This window comes from Aythya marila (assembly GCF_965140915.1).
Source record: "Aythya marila genome assembly, chromosome: 4".
NCBI classification, from domain to species: domain Eukaryota; kingdom Metazoa; phylum Chordata; class Aves; order Anseriformes; family Anatidae; genus Aythya; species Aythya marila.
The window spans coordinates 18,197,441-18,210,117 of NC_139045.1; the positions used below are offsets into that span (position 1 = coordinate 18,197,441).

Consider the following 12,677-nt stretch of genomic DNA (forward strand, 5'->3'; position numbering starts at 1 on the left):
TCCCCGACAGGCTCCACTCTCATTTTCAAGTAATGACAGCATTACCACCTTCCCTTGCCTTAGCTGCCCTGACCTGTTTGCATTCCAGCAGTGGTGGAAGTTTATTACCTGGAAATTTCTCAGAAACACAGTACCATAGAGTACTCTTCACTTGCTGCACTAGCTGAAAAGCAGGCAAGGAAGAATCTTGCAAACCAACAATGGAAAAACCCCGCAATGCGTTTAACGATTTTTTTAAAAAAAAAATGTGTTAAAAAATAAAACATGCCCTAAAACAACACCTGGGGTTCCAGGCACAAGAGCTGCAGAAGTGGCCAGCTGCACCACAGACCTGCCAGCAGCTGTGGCAAAGGGAAGCTGCTGGGAAAACGTAATCCGAGGAAAACTTCTCCAGCAGTTCTGCTCAAGAAAACCTGAAATAAAGTTGTGTCTCTCAGGCAACGCTAAGACCAAACCTGTGGCACCAGTTTTCACTTTGTATAGACTGTGATGTTTAATTGCTCTCTGTGCTTGGGAGATTTTCAAGCAGGCAGTTTTTATGGTAATGGGAGATGCAAGGCAGTCGCCTTCTGCAGGAGAAAGAAGTTTCTTCTGCCTTGCCTGCTTAGGGATGCAGGAAAAATGCACCTGCAGCAGGGAGCCCTTCTACTACAATGAGAATCAGAGTATTAGATCCATCCCTCTACACATTGCCTATTAGTTATTTGCTACTATAAATAAATGTTGTATTTGTTCTAATATGAAGTACAAGTCAGCATCAGAGTAAGACGCATACTACAAACAGTTTACTATGAAAAGTATTATATTACTGTGAACAGGTGAGTGTATAATCTAAATGTTAGCAACAGACACTGGAAGAAAGTCCTGCATAAATATTAAAAACCCTCTAGAACCTCTGTGTTTTAGTTTACATCTCGTGCCTTATCTAGTGCCCTAATCAGGTTCTATACATTATATCTTTCTATGCACAAACAAGCAATACATTCTTTAATATCGTGATTTAATTGGCTATGCAATTAATTCTTATATGAAACAGAGTGGCAAAAAAAATAAAGTCCCTAGCAGATAGTTAATTGGAAGGTTGCACAGCATTGCAGAAACAGGAAAGGATAAAATAAATGCATTATAAGGTGTGAAAGCATTGGGCAAATGGAAGGTGTGCAACAGTGTGTAGGAAGAAATCAGCTCAAAACTTAAGCTTAGAATTGCACAAAACTTTAGGTGTCAAGCAGAAAAGCATTATATGCTCAAGGAAGAAGGTATAGAACCAATCAAAGGATTTAAGAAAGAAGGAAAATTACAGAGTAACGCAATAAACTTGAGATTTTTTTGACAGTGTCTTCCACAAATAGAAAATGAAGCAGTATATATAGGCCCCAGACTTTTTTTTTTGGTTGAAAACAAATACCTGTAAGACAATTTTATATTTACTTGCAGGTACGTGAATATGTTATGGTCTGTGGTGATAAATAACCAGATTAAAACAGACCTGCTATTTTCTAAACACGCAGCATCTTTTGCTTAAATTTAATTTCTGGAGCACAGTTTAGATGCATTAGGAAATTTATCTTTTGGGCATTTTTAACTGCAGAAAAGCAGTCAGAACTTTGGGAAATTACAAATTCTGAAGAAAAAATACGTCATGGTCACATTACACATGCATGACTTACTTTTTTGAATTCTCTTTGTACTTTTGATTTAGTTCTTTCACTGAAGAAGTTCAGAGTTTAAGGAACAGTTAACATACATGAATGCCTGTGTTTTTCTGACTACAGCTATTCTGCAGGGTTCCTATCAGAACACCTGGTCTCCAGGATCCAGGTTACATCAGGTCCTTCATTTTGTTGGATAGGTTTCTTCCATTAGTTTTCATCAATTTAAGTCAGAAGAAAGTAGTTTGAGATGCGTGATTTACTCATTAACTGTACTACCTGACAGCTGGTAACACCAGCTGTCAGGTAGTACACACTTAGTGACGCTGTTAGTAGTACTTCACGTCCACCCTTCTACATTCTTTTATTCGTCTATCCTGTATCTACTTAGCAGATATATTCCTTTCTTTAGAAGTACAGACTGCACAAATTACTTCTTTCCTTTGTGTTTCAGTTGAAGCTTTCTGCTAACGCTGCTGCCAGGAGACCTCTGCCAGAAGACAGCATCACCAAGAACAATCCATGAATGCCTCCAACACAAAAATACACCAACACACTGCTTACAGCAAGAGTTTAAGACAGACTGATATTCACCATTTTGCTATACCTTTGATTTCACCAGCATTTCAGTGAATCCTCCCGATCTCTGCTTCTCCACTATCTTAAGCCTTTCAAGCCTTTCTTTCATTTTTCAGCAAGTACCCAATGTATCCTTAGTCCCAACAGGGAGGGCAACCCTGTTTCTGTGACAATACTCTTTCCACCCCAGCATTGCCAGTCCATTGCTAAATCCAGTGTTCCTCCTTGTATTTGGGGAAAGTTTCATTTTATTTATTCTAAGATTTCTTTTCACTTCACATCTTCCTAGCTCTAAAACAAACATGCCTCAGTTCCATTTTTCCTTTACTATCACTTGCAGCTACTTACAGTGCCTACACCTTGTATATTCATATTTACATTGGTAAATATGACATGGAAAACTCCCTTCCATGGATAATTCCAAGGCTCTTCTTGAGATTCTGAATAGTCCTTTCAGCACCCTTTCCACCAGTATATCAGATGTCTGCTTCAAGCTGCATCTGAATAATCATTTTTGGAGTTCTGCCAGACAAAATTTTATTTAAAGTATGTATTTCTGAAAGGAAGAACAGATGCTGTAACATCAGCCTACTTCACCCATCAGCATTCATTTCAGATGCATTTCAGAACCATAGTGATTGTTGATCAGTGAAAACTGCCATGAGCTTCACAGTTAAGACCTGAGGTTATTCGAAGTCAAAATACATGGTGAAGGCCAACTAAAAAGGTCTGTCACAGCCACTTTATTTTTTGTATTATGTGCTTACCTAACAGCCCAATAAACAATTACTTTGGCACAGAGCCTGCTCCTCGTGGTGCTACCTCCTTCCCAGTGTTTTGGGGAACAGTTTTGGCAATAGGCCACTTCCAGGTCCAAGATATTGCAACAGCTGTACATCGGGTTATTTACATTGCCACACAGGGATATAGGACCTACAACCACAACTGCTTAAAGAGCCCTAATCCCTGGACCAAATGAGGAGCGCTAGGGAAAACTAATTACATTTTTTTCAGTGAAAGCACAACCCACAGCTACGATGCATTTTCACCCAAAAATTCCTTGGACTCTGGCCAGGAGCATTTGTCAGTAGTCATTTATTTCTAGCTTCCAGCCTTCTCCCTGCAAATTCAGTGTTTGCATTTAAGATTTTTTATACCTTGGTTATTGATGCATGAGAGAATTTTAATAAAATTCTGAGGATACCTGCAAAATTAGAATCAAAGGTCAGTGGTGCTAATTAGTTTCTTTATGCAAACCTTCTACTGCTGAGTCTCACTACAAAACACTTCAGTATTCTTAGTGATTGCTTGCTTTGAAAGAACATGCAGTTAATAGAAACCAATAAGAAATAAAGATAATTTCCAGCCATTCCTGTTACGGTATGCTTATGCTATTACCTTGTATCTTATGATTAAAGATTAAGCTCCAATTTTTGTACTAAAACTAAAATTAGAATCTGTTAACACTTTAAAATGAATCATTGAACTCGATACTGCTAAAAAGGTAGTGTTTGATCACTGTGTGATCATCCGATCACTACATTTTTGTTAATAGTATGGCCTGAAATAAAATAGATAAAGGATACCTATCACTGCACAATTATCCCAGTTGCACAAACTGGGGGGGGGGACATTTTTCATTTCTCAAGCTAAATTGGGAAGAAAAGGCACTTAATTCCAAAATAGACATTCATACAAGGAACTACTGAATATGCCTATTCTTAGAAAAAAAATAGGCATCACATGAATGGGAGGTATAAATTGAATAAATTCCAATGACTTAGAGGAGAAAGCCCTGTGGCAAATCTCTTTACTCAGACCGGATAGAGCTGGTTATGGAAAATTTAAGAGAGTCCTCAGAGAAAGGTCTAAATTTTCATTTGCTTTTCTAGAAACACACATTGAAGAATCACTGCATTGCATATGAATTTGCCCAGCCCATGGATTTTTTTCTCCTTTTGGTTTCATATATCTGTATGGGTTATCTCCTTATTTATCCCTTGGCTAATCTTCCCCTACCAGCTATTGTTTTAATCTTGAAAATTCAAATCAGTTTAGATAATTACAATGCACCTGAACTCTCCATTCTTTTACTTAAGATCAAAATAAGACCCATTTAAATTGCCACTACTGCCTAGACTTTATTATCCTGTTCTCGTGCTTTTTGCAGACATCATTATCTTGCACTAGCTTATGGCTTTGTACTACTGCAGTTCAAACTGACAGCTAGGAGAGGTTTTATGGAGATAACTCAAATTATCATCATAAAAATCCTCAATATTATTACCAAGTCATCTTTATGAAGCAGATTACAGAAATGGAGAGAGTAAGTGATCTGAGGTAGTTCCTATGGAGATGTTTTTATTGAAAAACTTGGGAATCAGAACAGAAATGGAAAACCATATTTTATACAAGATACTAGGAACATGTATTACACTATGACCTTAAATTTTTTTTTTTTTTTAAATTGAAGTCCATACTCTCAAGAAACCAGCCAGTTTGATTGAAATGAGTCTTCCCATCTTGTAAAATGCGCAGCCTGCTAACACAAGCCAGTCATTCCCTTTTCTTATGAGATACCCGCATTTCCATTTGTAATGGGGTTCTTGTGACTTGTTCACACTTCCACCATATGGATTACATCATTTCTCCATCAGACAGTGGGTCTGTTTTGAACACTGTTTAAAAAGAGACTGAATATTCTGGCCCCTACCTGATACTGCACAGGAAGGCTCCACAGACGTCCTACTCAGTTTCTGATATGATGTATTCTAAGACATCCATTTGCAATTGTTTCCTCTTGTTTGTTGAGGACAGTTATGCATTTCTTGATAGTTCAATGTGCTAACAATATTTTCCTTTTGAGCTTTATCACCATTCTAATCTGCCCTTTAATCACTGTAAGTTCAGGTTCATTTCATCAACCTCGGAAGATTCACTGGTAGAATAATTTGTCTTCAACTAAATAACTATCTTGCTATTCATTACTAGAAGGTGACACTAGTTCAATGCCTAATTATAGTTCTCAGGCAGTCCTTTAAAAATAATAAAATAAAAACATCAGCAAAATGCGTTTCGTAAAAAATAATTATAAAACACTTTACTTGTGTTTTCAATTTGACCATATAATCAAAGACGCAGAGGAAAACAGCCCAGCTGGTTGTCACTTGCAGTATCTGTCCGCTTTCACTTTTGCTCGCCTGTGTGGAAAGAGTAAGGAAACAAGACTTAGACTAAAACCAAAGGCGATTACATCTGAATGCTTTAGCTGCCTCAAAGTCTTAAACAGACACAAAGCAGTACTCTCAAACTTTACTTCAAAGCACACATAAAAGCCTAACAATACTCTGTTACTTTTTTTTATTTAAAGGAGCTACAGCTATAACAATGTGTAAAGTTAACATTGTCTTTCCTTTCTAATCAGGACCTGTGTTTTGTCAGATCACTCAGGGAGGGAATTCAACCTGAGTGACAGTTGAAACTGACACTCAGTCATGACACATCGCCATGGTGTGTTTTCACATCACAATAATACAGTATCATAAATCGTCTTCTGCATTTCACCCACTGAATTAACACAACAAATATTTATACCATATAAGATATTTTAAAAGTTCAAGACAGTTTCTGTATTCTCAGCTTACAGGGAAAGATTTATTCCCACTAGGTAATGTGAAGACTAATTAAGAAATGCTATTTCTCTTTAAAATGCAGCTGTCTCCTTTCCAAAATGTTCTGGTACTGAAGGTGCTGAAAACATGAAAAAAATTTTTTTTAAAGATTTATCCCTCACTTCCGCTGTACTCCACAAACTGAGCAAACTTCTTTATAGATGTCCAAAAGAATTCACTTCTGCTTAAATCCCAACCTGGGAAGTTCAGCCAAGGAAGTGAGAACTCAGAATAATAAAAAAACAGAAGAGGCAGAACACCAACCAAGGAAAAAATGTGCAACACCCACACCTATTCCCTGAAATCTAGCCATCTTTTGTACTCCAAATTCATTGCAATTCCATCTCCCAATAGCTTTTAAATCAGTGCATTATTTCTTAATGGAGTACCTGTCGAGCAGTGTTTCGTGGAAAGTGCCTTCTTTCCTGGCTTTTCTGAGGGCTTTTGTATCTTCTTTGCTTATTTTGAGCTTTTTGTCTTGAAAACTTTGGAATTTCTTTCTATAAAAGGGAAAAAGTGTAAGAAGTTAATTTCTTTAAAATTTTATGTTTCAGTAAAAACAACGGATAAGCAACTTAACTCCTGTTGTGCAACTGGCCTAATAAAATCCAATAAATCATCATACTATCAAGTAGTGCTATAAGACTTCCCTAGGTGAAACACACTCAGGCATTTTTGGCGTTAAGTAGGAACAACACCATACATAATTAACAGTGTGGTTACAAGTTCTGAAGAACTTCAGCTCCTTCTACTACTAGCATGACAAGTCAGGAGTGAAGGGGGATAGAGGACTCTGGAGTGAAGCTGAATAAGGGGAAAGACAGGCATTTTAGTTTTTTGGTCCATGTTTCTCACTACTTATGTCTATTTTATTAGTCAATAAGTTAATTTTCTACAAGTTGAGTCTGTTTTAACTGCAACAGTAACTGACAAGCAAGCTCCCTGTCTTGATTTTGACCCGTAAGCCTTCTCAGCCTATTTTGTGTCCTCATCCTGATAAGGTGGAAGAGAAAGTAAACAAAGAACTGCATGGGAGTTTAGCCCTTCCAAATAAAACCCTAAAGAAAAGAGGAAAAAAGGTATTTAAATCTGTTAAAAGGCTCTCAATTACATACACATAATTGATTTCACACTGTTTAACATTTCCTTTATCTTCTTGTGGGATGTCATCCTTCTTCTTAGTTTCTCTTTCAGCACAAGTTCGAATCTAGTCATCGAGAAGAAAAAAAAAACCAGAAGTTGCACGTTAAAGAAGATAATATATCCTGCATAACTTAAAATCTGTGACTGTCATTCTGTTAGCACCTTTGAAAATAGTTAATTCACAACCAGAGAAAATAGCAGTAACAGCAAAAGCTGCCTGAAATATGAAAAAGGATTAAACATAGTCCTTAATACTACTCTAAGGCACAGCTGCTTTCATCTCAAAGAAGCACCATTACAGTTTATAGAGTAAGCAGGGCTAAAACACCTTTTAGAGAAACTGACTCCACAGCATTACTGCTCTGACTAGTACATGCTTCCCTGTTTGGAGAGGCATGCCTTCTGTTGGACATGAAAGACAAGATGGTCCTTCCACATCCTCTTACATAAGCAGCCTCCACACCTGCATCATTCTGGCTAACCTTTTTTTGTCCCTGGTTCTGTCAGATTTTGTCTCTCTTGTTGAGATATAAGCTGTTGAGAACTATCCGCAGTATCACACAGAAGGTCTTACCCACCATTTCTTTAGTGAAACAAATACAGTAAACAGGAAAGTATCTTGTAATTGTAACCACAGAGTAACTGTACCATACAGATACTTAACTGTAGAAGACAGATTACCTTTATCATTTCTTCTTCCCCTGCTGTTTTGCTTTTGGCTTCTATATCTCCCTCTTCATTACATCTAATAAAACGGCTGTTTGCTGCTAGCAATGCCATCTTCTTCTGCAGAAAACAGTATCACATGATTAGAATAAGGAGTGTGTATATAAACATTGATTCATAACATTTACTTCATTCCTCAGAAAGCTCTGTAAATGTGTCCTGTTCTTTGACATATAGACACTTCAACAGCTAGCTAGTGGACTCCTTTGTTCTTAATTTGTATGTTAAACTGCAGTAACTTTAGGTACTTTAAAAACTTAAGAAGAAATACAGTAAATACATTGTAGGAGGGAAAAAAGAACACTAGAATTTACAATATGGAAGAGACTGTGAAAGGGCAACCAACAGTAAACATCTTATTGCCTGTCAATATAGGCTGCAAGTCAAAATACAGTTACATGTTGGGAATCTCAAGAGAGTTGTCTGAAGCAACTTACATCTTGAAAGACAGGTTCCCATTGCTCTCTTGATCCTATAGCATCTGAACGTCCAATAACAAGTCCATCTGAATTTATACCGAGGTATTTGCCATAACCAGACTTCAGAGCAATTCTCAAAGGGAAAATGAAGTGAAACAATTAAGAATGTTTTGAGAGAAAGCCATTCACAATATTCAACACACCACAAGCATATTTTTTTTGGTATGCAATTTTTTTCCAAGAGAAAATTAAAACTTGTTCATACCAGAAACAAACAAAAAACAAATACTGAAACTTGAAATATTTTGTTACAGTAGTTACCTTGTATCAGACAACTTCACTGCTGTAAACTGTTCAGGAGGACTAGGGCCTTCATCACCTTAGGAATAAAATTTTCATTAGTTAGACATTAAGTATTATGCACACAGTATTTAAATTGTTAATACTGCAGTTTCAAACAAGCTGGAAAATTACGCAACAGCTTCTGCTAAATACTATGGAAAGCTACAATACTGCATTTCTTTAGAAATTCCTTTTGAACATTCACACTCTTAAAATAAAAAGCAATGCAGGAGCTTATCTGCATTCATGTATTTGGTGTGCTTTAAATAATGCAAATGCAATCCTTGTGTCAAAAAAAAAACCAAACCAAAACAAAAAAACAACACAGAAAATGTGATCTCCTTATAAAATTATTTTCTCCATACCAAGACATACTACGGTTCAGCTGTGGTAACCTAACTTACCCAAAAAGCTACTACTCTCCATCTCTCAAAACCCAAGTGAGATAATACTGTCATCATTGTTTTTATCTCACTCTGGAGATGAGGCACACTGTCAGGGTTTTGGAACAGTTCTTTTCTGACTGATGGTTCCGAGATTCAAATTCAGAGACAAGCTAATTATCTCCACCACCTTAGTAGCCCACTTGCACAGCAACAATACAAATACAGCACAATGAGGATACAGCAATACTCCTTGATGCTCATCTACCTTGAGTTTCACTCTTCAATTGGCACCAGAAGCATTTTATAGAATTTAATAAAAGTTATACTGCTTTTTATTCAGTAAGTTGTATGGCCTTTAACAGGTGATCCTTTCCAATGCGGTTCAATTTATTATACATATAACACAGCAAAAAACTAAGTAAGTGAAACTGATTGGTAGTCATTAGGTTTCGGTCACGCTACAGCCAACTTTATTGCATTACATGTAATAACTGCCTTGAGCTGTAAAACACTTTGCCTTAAAGTGATGCTATGTTCATGCTTTTCATTACTAAAACTATTTTTTCCAAGTTTCCTGAAACAAACCTTTATGCGGTGCTCCAAGTGTAAACAAACCATTATCAAGGGCATGGATGTAAGCTCCTTTATCCATTTCTATAGCTATAGTTCCTGTAATTTCACCAAAATTACTGACAGCCCACCAGTTTCCTAAAATACAAAACATCACAGTTAATGGAGTAATTACAACTTCTGATTACAGTGGTTCAAGAGATAGTAATCCAGCACCTACTCTGAGATTTGGCACTCTATAGATAGCAACAGGCTTCTAATTGCAGGCTCCTGCGCTCCATCCCCTCTTAGTGCTGTTAGGCCATGGAATGCATTGATCCATCCAGCAGAAGATATACCTTGCAAGAAAGATTCCTTCCCCCGTTCCCACCCCAAACTGCTTCCTCCAGTTTTGTGGTCACAGTCAATTACTAGTGTAATGATTTCTGTTGTGCTGGAGAACCTCTCATCTTGCTGCTGGATTAATTCATGAGCTGCATTCCTTAGACTTCATATGTTCTGGACAATCAGTGTCAAATATTTTAGCTCCCCAGAATCCAAACTTAAAGGCTCACATGTATAAATTGGAATTATGACATCTGTATTTTTAAAGAGCAAAATTTTCTCCTGGTATAATCTTAGATATATTTTCTGCCTAAGATAATTATTTTAAAATTAATCAGAATGACGTCTTTTTTCAGCAAGTTGGTCCTGAGCAGAAATAATGTTCCCCTAACTTCATACAACATACAGAGCAAATAGGCTTGTCCTACAATGTCATGGCTTAGAGATCAGCATATGAAATTTCCAAAATCTCTTTCAGCACGTCTTTTTGTGACATTCCTTTGGTGTAAAATATAATAGTCCATTTTCTCATATATGGTATTTTGTTTTAACAGAAAAATAGGGATAACTCCCCTTGTACGGCTTTGGATTATGCCTGTGCACACATTACAGAAAGTGACATTTATCCCATAACATGCACTGTTACGGTATATATCTGCATCTTTCAGGGCTTTATGGTTATTTCTTTATCTGTTTTTGTGAACTGTGATAAATCAAGCATATAGCAGTTCCAGAATGCAGCACTTAGCTAAGTTATCACTCAAGACCATACATACTTTGATCCTCCTCTTCCACAAATCAGGAAAAAATACCATTATATTTGGATACTGGTTCATGTTTGTCATGTTCAGTTTCAATTACTGATAGCAAGTTTGTAATGTGAATTCATCACAGTAATCACGACAAACTGAGAACAAGTAAACAAACCAACCAAGACTTTTCCTTTTTAGAGGGCTGAAGGTTTGAGTGAACTAAAGACCCCAGGCAAGAAGCAACTGCTGGCAGAGTAAGAGCAGGAAGTACAAGCACCCCATCTAGTGAACTTTCAAGTAACAGTAACACAAGATACATTATTTACATACAAATATAAACAAAAGTGTTACAGCACTAAATATAAGTCTCTCTACCTGAACCAAATACTCTTGGGAAAAAAAACCACACGAGTTACAAGCAGACAAGGAGCTTGAGGTTATGTAAACAAATAAGTGTGTTAAAAAGATAAATATGTGTAAAATTGATCCTACTGGTGTCAGAAATTCCGTCTGGTACCTAAGAAGGCATGACTTATAAACAGTGTGCTGTGACAAGTAGTTAGAAACCTGCTTTAAGCGCCCTACAAGCACCTCTTCAACTTGTGCTACCCCCTACAGCTTCCCCACTGCCACACAGCTCCTGCAGGGCCGCTCACCGACGATATCAAGCTGCTCTTCCGCATCCTCCTCCCTTTTCCTTTTCTTCTCCTTGTGCTTCTTCTTGCTGCGAAAGGAGAGGCACAAAGGTGGGCACACGCCTCCCACCCAGACCCCCGCTCCGCCACAGCCCCCGAGGAGTGGGGCACCGGGGGGCGAGCGGCAGCGCACCCCAAAACCCTCACCCACCCGCAGCCCCTTTACAGCGACACCCCCCACCCCGTGCCGAAGCCGGTGGCGAGGCACCGAGCCGGCAGCCGAGGGCCAGGACGAGCCGTCCCCTCACCTCTTCTCCTTCGCCCCTTTGAGGACCAGCTTGGTGGACTTGACGCAGGAGTACTCCGCCATGTCGGACCCAGGGCAGGGCAGGCAGGGCCGGGCTGCGCATGCGCCCAGGGCTCAGCCCTCTGCCGCCGCCATGGCGCCGCTCGGCGGTTGGAAGCTGAGTCTGAGGGGGAAAGTGAAAGAATCAGCCTGCTTTCTCTCACACCAAAACAGACACCTTTAGCCCCACCTTCTTAACAGATACTATTCGCTCTCCTTTTGGGAATGACCTCAGGAACACACGTGTAATCAGGCTCCAAATTGCAGCAGTCGTTTTTAATTTACGTTTTATCACCCAGCCTATTGTTTCCACTTCACACCAAAAGAAGGGGTTTTGTGCCCCAAATGTTGTTTGCTTCTGATTAAACTGGTCAAGTGAAGGACACCACCTCTGTCAAATCTCACGGACGCATACCCAGGTGCTCACATTGTGTTATTTCCCTCTGACTTCTCATTTCATCACCTGCCGATGCTTACAAAGCTCCCACAAGTAAGTTCCTCCTGCAAGTAATAAATGAGGTTCATGCAGTTATGTTAAGGTCTTTACAATCGCTGAAATCATGTCTGGGAGATAAAACTACATGTGTAACTTCTCTCAGTGAATGACCCAGGAGTTTGCTGATGACTGCAGATGTCTTCTGCAGATACCCTGATTGCATCCAGGACCCTGCGATTTCTCACAGAAATGCTTTTAATTTTTATCTATATGCCTAATGCGAGTAACCCCGCATTTTTGTCTGCAAGCTGTGTTGGAGTGGTTACATCTGCTATGTGAAATAAAGACAACAGTGTGTCTGTAATGGACTCTCAGGAGTTTTTAGCAGGTCTCCCATTTTGGAGCTTTGGGGAGAAGGAGGCTGGGAAGAGGCATGGGCTTGTCAGTAAAAGCAGTGCTTGAATCAGGCTGCTGGTGCACGTAGATTCAAAATGCTTTTTTATTGTGTCCCTGGCGTACTGCCTTCCTGCTTGTGTCTTCACCCGCTGTGGTCTGTTACTGAAAGACACTCGTCTCTTTGGTCAGCATTTGGGAAGTGGGTAACTTGAAGCAGGGCACTACTGTAGTAAACAGTAGGTGACGTTATGGATTTATTGATTTCCCAGTCCCTGGAACGTGGATCTCTGTAATTAGGGC

General features: G+C 38.8%; 1 protein-coding gene across 1 annotated transcript; it reads right to left on the bottom strand.

Annotated features, from left to right (window-relative positions):
• Positions 1–5,304: 5,304 nt before the first annotated feature.
• On the bottom strand, positions 5,305–11,596 carry FRG1 (FSHD region gene 1). Its single transcript, XM_082759672.1, has 9 exons — positions 11,508–11,596; positions 11,221–11,288; positions 9,504–9,626; positions 8,512–8,569; positions 8,209–8,323; positions 7,727–7,831; positions 7,018–7,109; positions 6,292–6,402; positions 5,305–5,431 (listed from the first exon to the last, which is right to left on the bottom strand). Exons 1-9 carry the CDS (start codon positions 11,567–11,569, stop codon positions 5,395–5,397), a joined length of 771 nt encoding a protein of 256 aa, XP_082615798.1. The 5' UTR covers positions 11,570–11,596; the 3' UTR covers positions 5,305–5,394.
• Positions 11,597–12,677: the final 1,081 nt, after the last annotated feature.

What these genes read in the sequence shown, in the direction of transcription:
- FRG1 (XM_082759672.1), bottom strand. Translation starts at nt 11,569, where the DNA reads ATGGCGGAGTACTCCTGCGTCAAGTCCACCAAGCTGGTCCTCAAAGGG. An exon ending in GGGAACCTGTCTTTCAAGAT is followed by an intron (nt 7,832 to 8,208) that starts GTAAGTTGCTTC and finishes TGTTTTCTGCAG; the next exon opens with AAGAAGATGGCATTGCTAGC. An exon ending in CAGTGTGAAATCAATTATGT is followed by an intron (nt 6,403 to 7,017) that starts GTATGTAATTGA and finishes TCCCTTTTATAG; the next exon opens with AAAGAAATTCCAAAGTTTTC.